At 37.9% G+C, this 19,768-nt stretch overlaps 1 protein-coding gene across 1 annotated transcript; it reads right to left on the reverse strand.

Annotated features, from left to right (window-relative positions):
• Positions 1-1,493: 1,493 nt before the first annotated feature.
• NSUN7 (NOP2/Sun RNA methyltransferase family member 7) lies at positions 1,494-16,228 on the reverse strand. The gene is made up of 11 exons (XM_066549149.1): positions 15,916-16,228; positions 15,322-15,380; positions 13,787-13,917; positions 12,462-12,614; positions 11,022-11,205; positions 9,272-9,482; positions 8,540-8,683; positions 7,890-7,991; positions 7,262-7,379; positions 3,929-4,046; positions 1,494-1,874 (listed from the first exon to the last, which is right to left on the reverse strand). Exons 1-11 carry the CDS (start codon positions 16,226-16,228, stop codon positions 1,494-1,496), a joined length of 1,914 nt encoding a protein of 637 aa, XP_066405246.1.
• Positions 16,229-19,768: the final 3,540 nt, after the last annotated feature.

The following is a 19,768-nucleotide window of genomic DNA, read 5'->3' on the forward strand; positions in this document are numbered from 1 at the left end:
GTGATGCTCCTGGCAACACTCTTCCTAAGTATCTGAAAAGGTTGCCTAGAGGAAAATTTCTGGGCCACAGATACCTTTGTCTTTCTGTATTGCTGTGCTGTCTCTTTCATTTTTTACAAGTTCTAGATACAAATCAGGTTTACTGTTAAAAGTATCTCTGTGCCTCCTTTTATCCTCTACTCAGATTACAAGACAGTTGTAAATGTTTTACAGTTATTTTATCTTTGCTAGCAAAAGGGAGCAGCTTAGAAACAGCCCACAGCTGTTTCTAAAGACAGGCAGCTACTCTTTGCCCAGTCACTATTCAGCTGACTAGCAGTAACATTTACAAAAATGTTACTTTGACAGTAGCAGCTCTTTTCCACTAAGAACTGTTTATGTTAAGAAATTGAAAAAAAGAAGTTATGAACCATGACATATTCTGATGTGACATTATGATGACAATTCAGTGGTTTTAGCATGAGAATATTTGATCTAGTTTTCACTGTTAGTATTTCAATGTACACTTAAGAAGAAACCAAGAGAACACACACTAGAAAGCCTATGCATGGGCTTTAATGTACTTGGCCAGTTTCCTGGACAAAAGTTCACATCTAGTTTTAGAAATACAAGGCTTATTTTTCTGTCTTAAGTGGAAACTCACAAAAATGGTATCTAGCACTTGTAAAGAAAAGCCATGGGTATATGATTTAACTTGTTACTTCAGACTGTATAGCAACAGGCTACAGGTTTTTGACCTCACTTCCCCCAACAATCTATCAGCCTTAGGCAGCTGAGCTCCATTCACCTAAAGTGTGATTACTGGATGAGAAGTTACTATTTAACATCGATATTTCCATATACATAGCCCATAATCTGGCCTTGGGAAAGATATATTATCCTTGCATAAGTATATACTGTAATTTAAGACTATTGATTAATATACAGGAACCTTTACCTTCTTTACAAAGGGAGGGCAGAGTCTGAAGGTTCATACAGCCAAGTTGGCTTGACCATTTTTGACCAGGGTGGTGGAAATATCCAACCACTTGGACTCTGTGCTCCAGTGTGGCCATGAAAGCAACGTTGATACCCTGGGTTTGTTTCATTACAACCTTTCAAATGGTGTTATCAGTGAAGGCAAAGTGATTGTTGGGGGCTTCAGTACACCCCTGTTCTGTTCTGTGCATGCCTTTGAGCATGTGTCTGTCTCTCATACACCTTGCCCGGAGGTGACAGATGAGATGTTGGCTTCTGCACTTTCAGAGGTACTGTGTGTCAGTCAAGGTTCACAAATTTCTTCAGCTCTACATGGCTGTCTGTTCAGGGCACATTCTTTTGCTTTGTGTTACTGGCTGCTTTGGTTTGGCACACCTTCTTTTGTTGTATGTTACTGGCTGCTCTTTTCCTTTGCAGTCTTCTGTGGTGTGTCACTGGCTGCTTTTTTCCCTTGCCCAGTCTTCTGTGGTGTGTCACTGGCTGCTTTTTTCCCTTGCCCAGTCTTCTGTGGTGTGTCACTGGCTGCTCTTTTCCCTTGCAGTCTTCTGTGGTGTGTCACTGGCTGCTTTTTTCCCTTGCACAGTCTTTGCTTTTGTGGGGCACACATGTGTTTCTTGTATCTTACTGGTTGGGCTTTTTGGGCATATGGGGCACACATGCTTTTCTTGTATCTTATGGGCTGCTTTAGACACAGGAGCTTCAGCCTTAACATTAGCTGCAGTTTGGCGGGGATGGAGCTTTGCAGCTTTTGGCTTACTGTCACCAGCAGCAGCCTTACGCCTACGTTGTTTTACTTTTGGCTTTTTCACCTCTTCTTTTGGTTTTTCTTCAACAATGCCATCTAGTAGAGCTTTTGCTGCAGCAGAAGCCAAAATGTCTTTAGCAGACACTTTTTTCTGAAAATTTCACAGGAAACAACAGTGAATCTAAGCCACAATAAAGAGCTTCTCAGAATTTACTCCATGAGAAAAAGAGCAGAATCTAGCAGAAGGACTTAAGTCACTTATGTGATAAATGCTAACCAAACTATTTATTCACAAAATTAGGAACTTGACTTGTGTAAAGAAGTACTGGAGCATTTGTTCTTCAGAGGCTTTTTTCTCTACTGACCCAAAGAGGGGAAGCTCAGTTCTGGGCTCTGTAATGTGTGTCTGTCTTGGCAACCAGCTGTTTAACCCCTTAGCTGGCTCCAAGCCCCACGCGGCCGCTTGCTCAGTCCCCCACCCATAGTAGCAGGGAAGGAAATGGAAAAGTAAAGCCAGGGAACTCCTGGGTTAAGATAAAGATTGTAGTACCCTGGGAAAGACCACTGGGAAGACCACTGCCATTACTGCAAAAGTCCTCCCTTCCTCTTCCTTCCCCCCACTTCATACAGTGAGCAACGATCTCACAAGGTCTGGGATATCTCTTTGGTCAGTTTGGGTCACCTGTCCTGGCTGTGTCTCCTCCCAGCCTGCCACACACACCCCCAGTCCCCTCACCAGTGTGGCACTATGAAAAGCACAAAAGGCCTTGGCTCTGTGTAAGCCCTGCTCAGCAATAACAAAACCATTTCTAGGTCATCAACCCTGTGTTCAGCACAAATCCAAAACACAGCTCCACACCAGTCACTGTGAGGAAAATTAACTCCACCCCAGCCAAAACCAACATATTCCTACACTGACCTGCTTTATAATGTGCCTGTAAGAACAAAATATCCATTGTGTGTGTGTGTATCAGAAATACTTACTAAAATACAGTAACATTAAACATGAATAATTTTCACAGTAATGAAAGTTCTTGCTCATAATACATAAGTAAGGAATTCTCAAACTGGGAACCAGCTCAACATCCAAGTATATAAAGAGCAACAATGGGGGAGAAACTATTTACAGCTAGCTAAGAAGAACATTTCTGTAAAGAAGGAATTTCAGTTTAAATTGTAAATACATGTCTTCTACTTTGTGGAAAATGTTCATTTGCTGATTCACCTAAAGATTGGCCATTGGAGCAATTGCTTCTTTGTATTAGAATTTGACCCAAAAAAATTACTTGAATTAACTACCTGCAACAAAGATGTTTGTTTCTCTGGAGAGAGACAATATGGTAGAGAGATGCACATAGCATGATTAACTAAAACTCAGACCAAGTTTAAAATATTTAATATTGTAAAGAAAGAGGTCAATAATAGGTAACTTGAAAGGCTTTTCATATGTAATTCTCTTACTCTTAATAAAACCTAACTTGCCCCAAGAGGCAAGCTTCTTTCAAGCACTGTAATTGCAGTATGACAGAAAATGGTACAAATAACCAAGATCTCCTATCTTTAATTTGCAATGAAATTTGGATTAGTTCTTCCCCACAGCCCTTCCACTTTTGATGGAAAAAATGTGTGTTTTTCTTAGAGACAAGAGGAAAATGTTGATGCTCAGAGATGCAAACTAGCCCTTTAAGGCCTTTCCTCAGGAATCATGCCAAGACTTTTCTGTTTACTCAGCAAAAGTCCCCTGCCTTTCAAGCTAGATTTGCATATGCCTTAGTTTGGGAAGGAAACATATTCATACTTATTTTATTCAAATTATAATAGTGTCACCCTTAGGGATTAAGACTTCAGTTGCTTGGATACTGGAAAATCTTGGTGACACATATAACAAATACATTTACTAGTTCCCTTTATCCTGAGTCTAATCAAGCTGTGCATTTCATTCCAAAGTGTGATAACAGCAATGTATTTCCTCTAGATCTTGCTGGCACTAACTTGGATCAAGGGTCTGCTCTGATCACGAGCTCCTGAACAGGCACAGCTTTTAAACTTGTGCTCAGCATAAAATTCCAGAAGTGGCACATTTCAACTGCTCACCTGTCTATTGGTCTTAAGACAACTAAAGAGCAGCCAGGATTTTTATTTCAAATGTCCATTTTGTTATTCTTCTGTGCAAAGTGATTTTAAATGGTTATTTTCATAGCTTACCTCTCTCTCTAGAACAGCTAGGAAACAACCACTGGAAATTTCTGATGGCTCCATTTTGAAAAACATTTCAGTGGAAGACTCTGAATCAGAGCAAGTAGAAAAAATAGAAGGAATAAGCCTGTGAAAAAGAAATGGCAGACCAGAAAATAATATTTAAGAATATAAAAGAAAATAAACAAGGATACATTAAAAGTAATTTTCAAATTATGTCTTTCAGTAACATAGCTTTGTCATTATTTTTTTTAAAAATGGAATTCAAGAAAGGCACAAGAATTCATCTTTTTAGAATTAAGTAGGTTTTTTTTCCATTTTTTCAGTAATTCCTTTTTTTTTCCCCAATTATTAAGTATATTAATCACCAGATAATAAATACATAATATGACAATGAAAAACTATGTTTTTTCTCAGGTGTGCACTTACTGAGTGATCAAGTTGTCCCTGAAGTTGGGGAATGGTCTGAAAACACTAAGGAGCTTGCAGAAATAGTAGAAGTGTTGACTTTGAGTTATAATAATAATAGTAATAATAATAATAAATATCATAACTTAGGTTGGGAAAATTTGCTATTTGTTCTAATTGAGGGCTTTTTCTTCAATTTCACAATTTTGCAAGAACTAGCCTCTTCTGTTCCCCTTGAATTCCAGAAATGTCTGGCTGTTATAAAGCAGTCTCAAGGACTTTGCTCATAAGGCTAGCAAACTATACTAAGCTGTCTCAGTACAGAAAAACACTATCAAAGTGTCCTTTTGTAATTATAATTCCCTCCTCTTCACTGAGGACTGTAAGATAAGAGTCCTACTCCTTAATGCTCCACTAACTCTCTTGTGACAGGGCTTTATTCAAAGATGGTTACAGAGAAATGTATTCAATATTTGACAGCAATATCCTGATTTGGCTGGTTAGTTCACTTTTAATAGGAAGTCTGAAAAACTGTTTGTTTCCAAGTTCTCACCACAATCTCGATTTTTTTTCTATGTTCCTTGGAACTTGATAAAACAGGCTACAAAGCTCAAATCCTCCTCGCATTACTAAATAAAGCTCTTATGTCTTATGACACAGATTTTTGATTTTACATAAGCTTATTCAATGGAAAAAACCTCAGTGGTAATCTTTTATTGATGTATATAAGTTACTGTTCACCAGGAATCTCTTCAATGACCCTGAAAAATGATGTAGAAATTAATTCAAATTTGATAGGCCAAAGCAAAATGCACGAGTGGTTTAGACTACTCTATACACACCTGTTTGCCATGTGTACTCTTGCTTTAGGTAAAGCTGCTGCTGTAAACTGTCATATCCTGAAGGTAAGTTCAGCTTAACCAGTGTGAACATGTTTTAAACCACCCTTAAAACTGCACAGCCCTAAAACCAACTGTGTGACCCCAAACTCCAAGAGAGCCTTATTTTGTTTGGCACCACTTCAGTACTGCAGAGTAATTCCAAAAAGATAAAATGCACATAAGCAAAAATGCTTTAAGAGTTTCCTGAAAGCCCTCAAATTTCTTGGAAAAGGGAATTATTATTTAGTAGATCTTTGATGATCATACAATATGTTTTATTATGACTTGTCTCTCAAAGATACTGTAAACATGGGGGTTAGTAACTGCAACAGCCTTTCATTCTATACTGCACTGTTTTAGTCAAGCAAGTTCTCTAATTAATTCTAAGAAAAGGGTAAAAGGAATTTTTTTTAAGTAGTACATGCATCTTAAATGGTTTGGGCTTTCATCTTAAGCATAATCACTCTGTATATTTTATGTATGGCAATCTATTACTGCTCTGTTTGTGCTGATTACAGCAGCTTTATTGTAGCAAGGACTATGATAAAACATCCAAGATACTGCATGACAGGGAAGGAGGAACTGAATCTGAAATTGTCATTTATGAAACTCAATCAATCGTCAGTCACAAATTTGCTCAGGTCTGAAAAAATCCTAATGTAATTTTATTGTCTTTTTCTTACCATCCAAGATTGCCTTTTTGAAAGTGTAATATGATTTGGTGCTTTGACAACATTCATGATGCTTCTCCACAACAGTGAACAGATTTTGGCTTAGCTTTATGGGGAGGGAGGGGTTTTACAAAAGGGGGATTTTTGAAAAAACAATTAAAGCTCCAGGAATGTTTTTTTAAAAAAATTTCTATGTTATAAACTTACATATTATTTATATTCAATAATTTAGAGACCATTACATTCCAAGGTTCCCCAAGTTCTCCCCATAGAGTTATAGCTGCACAGAGGTCAAGACAGACTCCAGAAAATTTCAAATTCCAAAGGAAAACACAAGCAAGAGGCCATAAATGCTTTTGGTCTAGCACACCATCATTGGCAAGACATACCCTGATTTCATTCCACTTACTGTAAAAAAAATCAAGCAGACTGCTATTTTCTATCAGTGAATTTGAAAAAAGATGCACTTTGTTGCACTGTGTCTTATGAATAACATACAACTTTTAAACCTTCTTTGGACTGGCCACAGTTAATATTTACTCTTTTAATCATGCAAAATTTAGTTACACTGAATATTTGAGCCACAGTACCTTTCCCTTTGATAGCCAGACTATTAACTAAGGTAATATAAAATCGAAAAACTATAGTATTACTCTTCTGTGCTTTTTACAACATGAACTCTTTTAAACCTGCATCCAGTAATCCACTATTGTATCTATGTGCAAGTGAATGCCAACTGTTTGCACTTACGTGACTGAAAGGAAAATACAGAAAATACCCATCAGTCTTTTACCAATTCCTCTGGCTGACAGAGTGATAGCTAACGGGTTGTAACTACATATGAAGTATACAGCATACATACTTTTCTCATCTAAGTTTGTATTTTCCATGATTGCACAGGCTGATCTCTTACTGTAACCTGTCCTTCCTAGAAGGAAGGACAGGTTACAGTATTCATCTGAATACAGCAATGAGCAATCCTACAGCAAAGGGTTCTTATTCTTCTGTATGATTCTTACAATTTAAGATTTAATTTCTTTTTCCTTTGAAATTGATCATTCTACTTCAGAAGCAGAGAGCATGCTAGCAAGGTAGTTTCATTCTCTGAACACTAATACTATAATAGCAAGAGCTCTATCTGAAGAATGTTATTTCCAACCAGTGATACTTTCCTCCCATCTTAATTTCAGATGAACAAAAATATTAGATGAGAAAGTCAATAGAATACCGGTAAGTAATCTCATAAACAGAAAGAATGGCATGACAGGCAGCAAAAGCTATTTTAATTTCGTGCAAGATACATATCAGTCTAAGATAAGAATTATGCTACAATTCAAAGTCATACTTTAATTTTTCCACAGATAAAACTATTCATTCTGTACCTATATGGTCGTACTTTAGCTCCCTCCACTCCAGATTCCAGTGCTTTTTTCACTACAAGTTCATTTTCTTCTGGGTAAACTGAGCAAGTGCAGTAAACAATAGCTTGTACTTTGTTAACTACAAAACAAAACACAACTTTTTTACTCTTCAGATTCTTCATACTGACAGTGGTTTGGTAAGGATTAAAAGCATCATAAAAACTATGTCACTTTTACCTCCTGATCTCTAGTGTTTTTAAATAATTAAAATATTTTCAAATATTTGCAGATTTCAGCACAAAGTCAAAGCTGTCTCCAGTCTTTTCACACAACTACCAAAGAAGAGAGGAAAAAAGTGGCAGCATGCAGATGGAGGGAGACTATTTAAAGAATTTCTAAAGCAGAGTATAACTAAGCCATAAGCCAGTTCTCTACAAAATACTGAAGAGTATTATATTAATATCTGGTGGACACTACGACACAGAAACACCTTCAGACTGGAGGAAATCATTGTTCGGGGGTTTGGTTACATGCTTATTCATAATTAATAGAGTAATTTGCGCATTTTTAACTATATTAAAACTGGTGATAATACAATGGAATTGATAGCACAAAGTCTTCCCAGAAAGTGGGAAACTAGCACACTTACATTTCAGTGCATGAAGCAACTCATTAAGCTGCCTCTCAGCAAGAATCCTGAGTTTATCCTCAGACACAAATCCCTGGAAAAGGTCTCGTAGCAATTCTGCATCTAAAAGCAGAGAGTACTAAATTTAGTCTTGCAATTTGTATTAGTGTCTAAAAATTCAGTTGTTTGCAGAAGCAGACGTGGTTATTACTGGTTCAGTGGGAAGGTAGGTTTTACAAATTAGAATACCAAGGAGTGCCTGATTTATTTGCTTTACTTCTTTACCTGTAATTACTGGTGTCTCTTACTTGCTTCTAGTTCATGAGAATTGTACAGTGAAAGGATTTATACAAACAGTCAATAAAGGAATGTAATCAAATAGAAAATTATGTACATGTTGGTATCTTCAAATAAATTTTCTGCCTATATCTTTTTATTTAAAAAAAGCTATACACACTCTGCTCCCCAGAATCACCCTCAAACTTTCATACTATCAATCTGAAGCAGTCACAGAATTATGCAAGTTAATTTATATATTTTATAGTAATTAAAATAAGGAAGGTTTCTTTAATAAAATTATACAATTTACGGAAGCCCTGCACTGATTAGACTAAAATACTTGGATCTATTTCTACCAGAAAGCATGAGCTAGATATTGTATCAAAATTTACCTCTGTGTTCACTTAAAATAAGCTCCATTGGATTGCCAGCACCCAGTTCAGAGCATTGTGGTATCAGCAAAATAACTTTTGCCTTTTCAAGTCTTGGGTCTGTTGGCTGAAGCTCAGTAAAATCTTCATGTAACAACCAAATATCTGAAAAACAGGGAAAACTCACCACTTACAGACTGCAAGCAAGCCTGCCTACAGGTGACAGAGGTGAACAGACTGTGGTGTTACACAGAACTGGACAGAGCTGGAGCCTGCTAGATTCAGATTCTCCACAGTATGGCCTATGGATTCAAGCTGATTGAAAGGCTGCATCTTCCACTGAAAAGACAGTTAATGTGCTGCATTCTGTCCTGATAGTATCCTCCAGGTAAACTGGACAGGTGCATGTGTTTTGGATTAACACTCTCAAACAGCTGGAAATCAGACTGAAAGCAAGAGCCAAAACACCAAAAGTTCCCCGCTACCAGCTACACCAACTGCTACATAGTAGCTACTTCTACAGAAAAAATCACCAGTATTTCAGGAGCTTGCATCTATGATACGGTTAGACTGTAATTAACTTGACGGTAGCTGAAGAGCTATCAGCTCACCTTGTGACAAAAAAGTTGTTAGTGCCAACCCCAAGCCTCCAAAGAAGGGCTCTCTGAGTTCTGACAAAATTAGTCCATATTTACAGATATCACAAACTGTATCTCAATACTTCTTCAAAATACCAACTGTTTTAGCACCTACTTGTGCATCCCATGTGACTGAAACTGTTCATCAGTTCTTCTTGTTTTACCGAAGATTTCACACCACAAACAAAAATGCTGCAGCTGCTGTCGTTTGTCAGCACTGACATGTGGGCAATGGTCAGGTGGGAACCCATGTGAGCCATTATAATGTCAGCACCTTCACTCAACAGCGCGCGTGCCGAGTGTACAGCGAGGCTGCGAGACTTGTCCTACAACACAATGACACAAAAATTAACTATGATCAACTATCTTGGTTTCTATGAATGCCAACCTTCTTTTTCCAAATGAGGAAAGTCTTCCATTGTTTTCATAGGAAATGGAAAAGAAAGGAGGAAAAAAACTAATCAGGGATATTTGCTAATCAGGGATATTTGCTGATACAGAATTAAATACATTACAAAACCAAGCAGTCACTCAATAAATTTAAATAACTTAATTCTAAGTAATACAAGAAAAAGCATAGTATCTACAGGTGAAATTAAAGTACATATCATCCTCATAAGGAGGAACTCCTACCAACATCTTGTTCCAGAAAAGACAAACACTGGCCACAATTCAGGCAGAATTCATCCTCTGAGAGAGCTTAACAGAGAAATGCAAAACTATTCACATAGCTCTTGATGATAATTACAGGAGAAATGTTGCCCTTCAAGATTTTGCTGAAATTTGAACAGAGAGGCAGACTGGAATGCAGAAAGCACAAGACACAGTTCCACAATAGTAAATGCTCTTGTACCAGTGGTGATTAAGAGAAAATTTTATCAAATTACTTAAAAAGGCAAGGAGTGACGATACTGACCACAGATACCAGGTCTTGCACCAAATCTGACAAACTGATGATAAATGGAAAGGGAAAAAGAAAGTGCTAAGCCTTTAAATTCACATCACTGTCTATGTACACAGAGCATTCAAGCAACACCCTACCCCACCACAGAGATGGAAGTTTTGATGGTTTTATTTACTCATTTTGAATACTTTTAAGTAGTTACACTCAGAATTTGTTCCCATTACCTACAGGGCTGTCATCTATAGTTCTTTTCTGCAAGTATTGTATTTAAAATCTACAAACTGAAATGGAATATTGAATACTGAGTCACTTTTTAAGTTGAGCAATAAATTTTGAGGCTAAAGTTTTCAGACATCTAGTGAAAATGCTGGTTGAAATATTTCTGCTAGCATTTCAGATAATTCATGGTTGTGTTGTTGCATGGTTACTGCAACTCCCTACTCTAGAACAGAAACCTCCCACCAAACTTCACTGGGAAGTCTAACAATGGCAAGTCAGTGGGGGTTATGGAGATCAAGTAACCACACTGCACAAAATACAAAGAATTGTGATCATTCCATCACAAACATGCATTTGAAGAGGAAGAAATATTACAGTAGCATACCACTCTCTATTAACTGAGGGAAAGCACATGGAGTTATATCGAAACTTTCCTCACATTTTCAGAAGTGAGACTGCCTCTTCTGACCATTTTTATATTTACTTCAACAGCTCTAAAATTAAATTTAAAACATTCTACTAACTTAATTGCAGCTATCAATTAAGCATTGACATTTGTATGCTAACTTTAGTAAGTGGATCCGTTTGTAACCTAATCATTACAAATGTCCAAAACCTTATGAGAGTTTATCACTGCCTGACTGATTTAATAGAATAGTCACACAATTCACAACCTCTTTCTAAACCAAAGCAATTATTTCAATGTTCAGATCATCTGACTCAAAGCTGAACATCAACTCACCTGCAGTAAGAGTTTGCAATCTGCAAAAATATCTAAATTAAGCAGTTCTTCTTTAAGAGAGGAAGGAAAAACCAATACATCTTGGCAATGTTGGTCCACAGCATATGTGTAATGGTCAAAGTCTGACACAGATTCAACCTTTGTGAATCCCTTCATCTCCAAATCTCTGATAACATCTTCAAGGCTGTTAACATACAACTCTAACCATTAAATATACAAGAGTTACTTAAGCAACACAGTTTACATTGATTATAAGAATTTTTTACTTCTGTTATCGTGTGTTTATACATATGCATACATATATAGGTATAAAATGCATACTGTCTAATGCAGGAGGGAAACTTACTCTCCTTTAGGCATGTAAGTTCTGGTTTGAAACAGTTAATTTAATAAGTCTGATACAATTAATTAAAAAAGAGGCATGTGTCAAAAGAGGATGATTCAAAGCATCAAAACAGAAATGTCCATGTGCTCAGGAGACGCAGTAGTAAATTTACTGCTGGATGCTTTAGTTCTTTCAATTGCCTTCAATCTAGCCCAACTCACCAATAATTTTAATGGCTGACACTGAAAGAATCCTTGTGTAAATGTAATGAAAGCATAACTGCTGAGGTTAGCAATTCAAATATCATAAAGATTTAAAGGTATATATAGCAAGAGATGTTTCTTGAAATGCTATTTCAGACAGTGCCATAAGTTTATACAGTACATTAAACATGGGATGGAAGGAGCAGCTTTTATTTATTTCCTATTTAAGGGCTCTAAACTCACACCCAAAGTAAGGTACATTATCTTGAAGAGCCTATAACCTAAGCACTGAACACTGATCCAAGACAAGAGTAGTAAAACAAAATTCTTAAAAACGTTACAAAATGGATTACCTGTCTAACAAAACAGATAACAGGATAATGTGGTATGTGGTTCATGTACCAGTTAGTACAGAACTGGGAACAGCAGTGTTACATATATAGTAACCTAGAGAATACACGGATTTTAAAATGTGTATTTTAATTTAAAGTTTACATTATCCTTGCAGAATAAACAGCAGGTTTAAGTATTGTGTTTTAACATCCTTTGTCAAGACTATGGTTTACACTAATACACCTGCTTTTAAAGACACTTTCTCTTATTTTTGTCACCAAGTTAACTCACTCATATTTTTTTTCTAACTTTTTTTCCTCATTTATTTGAATGACCCACACAAGCAACAGAACAGGAAGAAGAACTGTTACAAAATAGTGTATAAATACAACTACTACAATATATAAAAACTTCAAAAAAAAAAATAACACAAGGGCACTGCACTAAGCAGAATTTTCCTGTAAAAATTTTTAATTACTGGTAAAAATATAACCTGGAAATTCTAAAACAAGTATGTAGCAAACTATATCACTTCATATGCAAAAACATCAATATCAGATGATATTTTAAAGATCTTACCTGATTTTTAATGTGTTTATCCAAAAACAGATAGGTAAAGCAGAAGTCCTTTGTTCCTGCTTCGATATGGTTTCTGGTACAAAGTATTCAATTGAAAGAGCATCATGTTTGATGCGACATCGTGCTAGTGCAGCTGCCAGTTTGGTCTCATAGCTATAAAAACAGTCACAAGTTTAGTAAGTTTTATAAATGTTTTCTTCAGCTGTTAGCATGCAACATTTCTGTTACAAAACCATCTTGCTCAGAAACCAGATCCAAAAGGGACACCTTCTTCTACAAGCTGCAACGGAAAATACAGTTACAGAACATTTTTTACCCCAGACAACAGCAGATGCAAGGTGGTAGTCAATAGCTAAGATTATTTTATTTAAATCAGGCAGAACTGGAATTATAGCAGAGGACTCTCAAATACATCCATTTTCTCAGACAGCTAAAAAAAAAAATCTCAGTATGTTTTGGAACTGCAATGTGTGGAATACAACCATCAGATTCATTTGCATGTTTTAAAATATAAATACATACATGTACAGAATGAGCATTTGATGAAAGCTGACCCCTAAACATGTACAAAAACAATACAAGTATGATGGCAACCAGAAGTCACTTTTATTATTATTACATGAAAATGTCTGAGAAAATATTTCTAGTCTTTTCTTCCCACAAGCTTCATGCATATTACTGATACATGATAATACAAAATAAATAAAAATTGCTGGTGAACTACTTCAGATATCTTATTCACTGCCCTCCAGAAACACCTTGCACTTAAGAGATTAATGAACTTTTTGGGCCATTCTAAATCCAGCAGCAACACAATTTTGTCTAATAAATGCCTTTTGAGTTAAACAAAATGTTGTTTGTAGTTTGATGGAAAAGATAATAAATATTAAAATGTTTCTGTATTCTGGTTTTTGTTCTCATTATTTAAAATAATAAATATTTAACAAAGTTTCATAGTAGAAGTACTGCTAAATAGATAAATGTTATTCCATTCCATGACCTCTTGATTCTATTACACTTGCATTTATGAATATTTACTGAATATTTAATTTCCTTCCTAGAATTGTATGAAAGCTTTAATAATGCCAAAATAAGATAAGATGCCTGCAAGATAATCCACAATATAAGGATGGTTTCTTAGCTGCATTTTTCATAACTATATAAATATGAATGTTTGCCTCTAAACTAGTCTCTCATTAAAAAAAAAGCCCACAAAATTTTAAGGTGGAAGACATGTTTATTAATTACCTTTAAAAGGCACTGATTATACAAATCTTCATTTTTGCTGATCTGTATCAACAAAAAATAGCTCTTTGCACATATACCTGTATAAATAATCCCCTATTTCCTGAACTTCTGCTACAAGTTCCTCTTCAGCAAAAATCTTTCGGTTTTGAAATTTTCGGTCTTGTAGGTCATAAAGCATCACAACAAGCAAGCTGGTTAGCTCATCTGGCTGCAAGAGAAAAGCAACTGGATAAAGGAAGTGACCCAAAGCATGAATTATTTCTGAAAAAAGATCCATATCAAACAGCAGACTCCCATGCAAAAGGCATTAAAAACCCTTAAATGCTTACTTGCAAGAGTATGAAAGTAATTACTTGTGGAGAGTTAATAAAACACTTTTTTTAAAAATATTTGAGTTTTTAAAAATGTATTTGAGTTTTAAAAAATATTAAAAATATTTTTAAAACTCAAATACATAACTTACAAGTTGTTTTGATTATCAAAATTAAAAACATTCTCCATGCACGCAGATAAAATACTGTATCTTAACTTCTAATGTTATCAGAATTGAAATTGAAATTATTTTCTCTTCATAAAGTAGTTTGTTAAATAGCTAAGCTAACAAAAACTTCTTGTCTATGAATTCCTCTCTTGTGGAATTGTCCCAATACACTCAGTTGTAATAACCCTTCTGCTTGTGGGATATATATAAAATCTCTTTTCTCTGTCTAAATCTTTAAACCAGGGAGCATCTCCTGCTAAAGTACAATAATTTCTGCACTTCAGTTACTATTGTTTGCCTCATTACATCAAATTCTTACAGTTATTATGCCTTCTAAAATTCTTGCCTTCTCACAAATATCACCAAAATTAGTTAGAAAACTGAAGTTATTCGGGAGATACTACCAAACACAAGAGGTTAGCATAAAACTCTTACTTCCTTACAAAAACAAGCCAAAGATAATGGTGTTAGATCATTTGCCTGCTCACATCAACCTCCACAAACCATATCAGCTCAAGTTTATCTTGCAATTTTCAAAGGCATCAAAGAAAAAACTGGAAGGAACAGCAGAACATTCTGTCAGCTCTAGAATTTCTTTCCATGTCAAAGCAGGAAACCATGTTGAGAGTGTGAACTGGACCAGTTTTTGCCAGTACAATATTTGTATACAGTACTGTTTGCCCAGAAAATGAACCATGGGGTCAACGCATTTTTTGTCCGATGGGATTCACTCCATGTTTTCCAACTACCATGGGTAGGAAGGAAACATTTTTTTCCCCTGCTCACAAGGGGACACAGCTGGGAAGGAAAGCACATGGACATGGATAATATCACTGAGCAAGTACTATGTTGTAGTGAAGTTCATGGCTTGCTCTCCCACCTTCTTTCTTTGAAGGCTTTGACTTCCAGCAATCAGTTACAACAGAATCTCACAACAGGCTTTGGAGATGGATGCTTTGGACAGCCATGTAAAAAGGTCAGCAATATTTCAGTCTAAGGCTGTCATGTACAACAAAGGTTGTTTTGAAGAATGTTGTAAAATCCTCAGAAAAGGTACTAATTTAGTAAGTTTTATTTTTAGTAAGTTTATTTTTACAGGAAACAAAAATGACTCAAAAAAAGTTCACTTACTATTGAGTAGCATGGGTAAACCTTACTATCTACCAACATTTCTTCAAGAAGATCTTGATCTGTAAAAAGAAGAAAATGTTGACAAGTTATGCCACTCTCTACAATATTCTATGGAAGTAAGTCACTAAATTGTAATTTTAAACATCATGAAAATCGAGGGCAAATTCAATCACCAACAGTAGCAACCCTATGTAATTCATTTACATGAAAAAGAATAAAATGTTTGATTTCACAAATTCTAATAACACTTAGCTATATTTAAATATTTGAGGGATATGAGTAGTCTGGTAAGTATGTATATTCATCCATAATTAGGATGTGAAAAGAAGCACTGAGATGAGCTCAGCTGGTCAGAGCAGGGTGCTAGTAACACCAAGGTTGTGGGTTCAATCCCCTCACAGGCCTTCCTTGACAATCCTTGTAGATGCCTTCCAATTCAGAATATTCTGTGAATCTGTGACTCTGTAGTAACTTGAAGCTTAACAAAAATCTCCCTAGATCTCTGCTGTCAGGCAGACATGGAACACGTATTTTTCCACGTTTTCTCTGCTGCATCATTTCTGTTAGCAATTCTTGGGTGAGTTTTGTACTTACATTTTAGAGTTTTGAAAGCCAGTTCGTAGGACACACGCCTGGACTGCTCATCTTTAAAAGCCACCATGGGAGACTCTGAGGTATCGCCATAGCGCAGCAGGATTTTACCTGAACTCTTTTCAGTACGAAGGCCTTGAAAAATCTTAGCTGCATTTATGTAGATGGAGTCAGGATAGCCATCCTTCCCAATCTGAGTCACTGCTCTTTTTTCAACAGATCCCTTTTCATCCGAAATTTTCGTTGCACTCAAGACTGAAGTACCATTTATAACATCCACATGTGAAGACACCAAATTACTTTCAGAATCTGGCATTTTTCCAGTTGCTGACTGTGTAAGTGCAAGTCACAATCCTGCTGCCTCTGCAAAAAAGCAAAGTTTGTATTGAATAATGAAATTTTCTTCCAGTAGAACACACTTTTCCCTTCCTTTTAGGGCTTTCAATTTTCAGGTTCTAATCTTGCAAATACATATATATGTGTATCATCTATATTTCTATACATCTATCATCTTACACATCAGAGAGGAGTATTTATAAGTGTTTTCTTACATTATTTGTTTTCATCAATGCACATGCAAAGACTGGTGACTTGTTTTAAAAAGGCCAGTGCTTTACAATCACTGGTCCTTTATGGAATATACACACAGATCTGATTCTGGGTCCAATAAGAACCATTATTAATGCAGGCAGAATAGCATCTCTTACCAGGAATTCTCCTTTAATAAAAAAGACACTATAATTTCAATGCAGACATCATGTCTTGCAAAGAGCCATCCTGGAAAGAGCTGCAGTGAATTCCAAATGTTTGTCCACTAAACTGCATATCTGTTCTTAAAAGTGGAAAACAGAGATCACCCAAATGTTAATGTATTTAATGCATTACCTAAGCACAATTTTAAATGCAGGAAACCCATTCTGAGAGTCTCTAGAGAAAATATCCAACTCTCTCTAAGCCCATGTGCATTTCTTAAATTTTCTGCACATTTTACATTAACATATATAAAAATTACCTTCCCCAGAGGAGGAATAGGGCTTCAAGAAAATGAAAAATTCCCAGAATTAATTGAATGCCAGAATATTCTAAAGTTCCACATAAAACATATTTGAAGTATTGGATTTACCCTACTTGCTCTGGTTGTTCCAACATGCATTTATGATAATGCCTGGATATGCAGAAGTCATATTAACTGTTCAGAAGTGGCTTAAGCCAAAACAAATTTAAACACAGAATAAAGATTTTTTAAAATCTAACTAGTCTTCCTGTCTAGGAAAGAATAATACAAAAAAACTATGAGAAATTTAGTAGCTATAGCACAAAAAGCTAGGCATGGATCTACTGCTGCCAAAGAATTCTGGGTATTTTAGGATTAATAGTACAAAATAGCAGAATTTGGTGGGGGGAGAGGGGAATACCAGTTTAGAAATCAAGAAAGTGCTATTCTGATCAAATTGAAGGAGTCTTCTTTTTTGCTACATGATTTAGTTCATTACAACAATTCTCAAGCTTTTTCCCTACACTCCCCAGCACCACTAAGGATAAAATACACACCTCTTTCTCCCTAGGTCACAAACACTTGCTCACCATCCTTTCTTCCTCTCTCCTTTCCTGCCCCCAATCACAAAAAAACAGAGTGGCAATGTAGGATGGCAGCACACAGAGTTGGAGGGGCAAGGGAGGGGACACAAACTGTTGCTTCTCCAGTAGGCAGCCATTAAATGCTCCATGCTGGGCCACCATTCCCCCATTTAAACTCCTTTTCCCAAACATGGGTGACACTCAGCCCATCTCTCCCCTCTCCAAGACCAGCACAAGTCAGTGTCCGCCCAGCCCAGCATGCTCCACACAGTGTACCAGTGTGGCTTCCTGAATTCTGGCAACTCATCTGGAGGAGGCCTCATCTCATTCTCCTTCCCCAGGATTTGCTCTCCAAAACTGAGAACTGCTAATCCTGGAGAAGCAACCCTTACTGTTACTTTACAGAGGCCTCAGACAAACAGCTTGTTCTGTTTTGCAGGAGTTTTGCTCCAACAACCCCATTAGATGCAGCAGTGCTGGACCCATGGAACAAACATAAATTTATTTTATGAAGCCATATTGAAACAGAACAAGCAGTGCTATCAAAAGAAAGCCCTATTCTCCACTAGAAGGAAGCACCAGATCACCTAAAACAAATTGAAACACTTGTGCTTAGAAAGGAGAAAAAAAAATCATAAATGCTTACGTGATCTTTTACACTGTTTTGACCAGCAAACATATATGTCACAGAAACAGAGGCACCATCTCAGAGACCTGAAACTCATATGTCCTCTCCAGGGGAATGCAAATATTCTATTTTAGAATATGGAACAAGTGAACTATGTCTGTGGTGTAAGGACTTTGAAGACTTGTAGAGTTCCCAAGTACTATTTGTGACTTCTTTGCCAAAGCTGTTTTTGCTAGCCACAACACACACTGCTATCAGGATGATTTGATGAACACACTTCCCCAAAAGACAAATGTCATCCTAATAAAGATGAGATGCCAGTGTTCTGCCCTGTGCAGACACAGTGCATGTTTGTAACACTGGAAATCACAGTCTGATTTACTGAATGCTGTGCCAAGCAGACAACACCAAGCTGGATTAATACAAAGCTCAGCTGGGAAGAAGAGCTTCCCAGACAAGGGAGAAAAGATCCTGCCTTTGTTTGTGGATCTCAAGCAGATTACTCAGTTGACAGGGAAAAAAAAAACACTCAAGGTCCCAAAACCAGAATGGCTTGAAGGATATCTCCAGCTTCGACTTAATAAACTCAAGCAGACAGAATTATGACATTTATTCATTGCACAGCATAGTAAGTGATTCACACACACACATCCCCATAAAAATCAGTAATTCCTTTGTTTACACACCAGTAAGTATATTTTTCCCATTTCTTCAGTTATCACCTTTTTCAGTAGCCTCTACAAATAAGGAAAAGAGAGAAAGAGAAAACAGCCCCACGGCACTTGTGTTGTATCAGGTACAGCAGGCCAGCCTGACCACCCAGCTCCGATTCACATGAACAGGGATCCCATGAGGAGCAGCTTTGTGAGCATGGACGTGGCTGCTCACACACCAACAAACAGTAAATCCCTGACAGCCATAGGTACACCCTGGTTTTCGTCTCACTAACTCTGTGGGGACGCATGGCTGCATCTACTTCCTACCATCCCTGCGACTGACACTGAGCGTCAAAGCCCCTGCTGTCCCCAGCTCCAGCCAAGCTGGAGGGCAGCAAAGACTACTGAGAGTCAGGAAAACAAGTCAGCCACCACACCATTCCCCTACTGTGCTTTATTCATGCGAAACAGCTGAACTCCACTCACAGGACAGGCATACAGAAGGGGAGGAGGGAAAAAGCAGCTATTTCTTTGTAAAATCAGGCAAAGCGTTCGTTCATTGAAACCCTGCCCTGACGGGCCCTGAAACGCACCCAGCTCCCCAAAGCCGGGCGGCCGCGGCACAGCCACTGCCCTTGGCCTGGGCAGGGCCCGCGGGGCTCGTACCGGGCCTGGCTCCTGCGGCTCCCTCGGGGCGCTACGGGCGGGGCTGCGGGCAGCACCCCCGGGCCCGTGCCGGGCAGGGGTCGCCCCATGCCGGGCAGGGCAGCGGGGCCCCTGCACGGGCCGTCGGCCGCAGCCGCCCGGCCCCGCCGCGGCCCACACGCACCTGCGGCGCCGCCACCCGCCGTGCTCGGGCCGGGGCGCCGCCCGCACAGGCCCCGCCGAGCGCGGCCTGGGGGCCCGGCTCCATCCGCAGGGGCCGGGCCGAGCCCCCAGCCCGCGGCATCCAGCGGGGCACAGAGCGCCCGGCAACGGCGCGCACGGGGCTGGA

The sequence above is a fragment of the Molothrus aeneus genome, chromosome 4 (assembly GCF_037042795.1).
Source record: "Molothrus aeneus isolate 106 chromosome 4, BPBGC_Maene_1.0, whole genome shotgun sequence".
Taxonomy (NCBI): Eukaryota; Metazoa; Chordata; class Aves; order Passeriformes; family Icteridae; genus Molothrus; species Molothrus aeneus.

Excerpts from the sequence above, each read along its gene's own strand:
- NSUN7 (XM_066549149.1), bottom strand. The coding sequence starts at position 16,228 with ATGCCAGATTCTGAAAGTAATTTGGTGTCTTCACATGTGGATGTTATA. Across the intron at positions 8,684-9,271 it reads CAGTCACATGGGATGCACAA|ATATTTGGTTGTTACATGAA; the intron begins GTAGGTGCTAAA and ends CCTGTTTTTCAG. Across the intron at positions 1,875-3,928 it reads TAGCTGTTCTAGAGAGAGAG|AAAAAAGTGTCTGCTAAAGA; the intron begins GTAAGCTATGAA and ends TGAAATTTTCAG.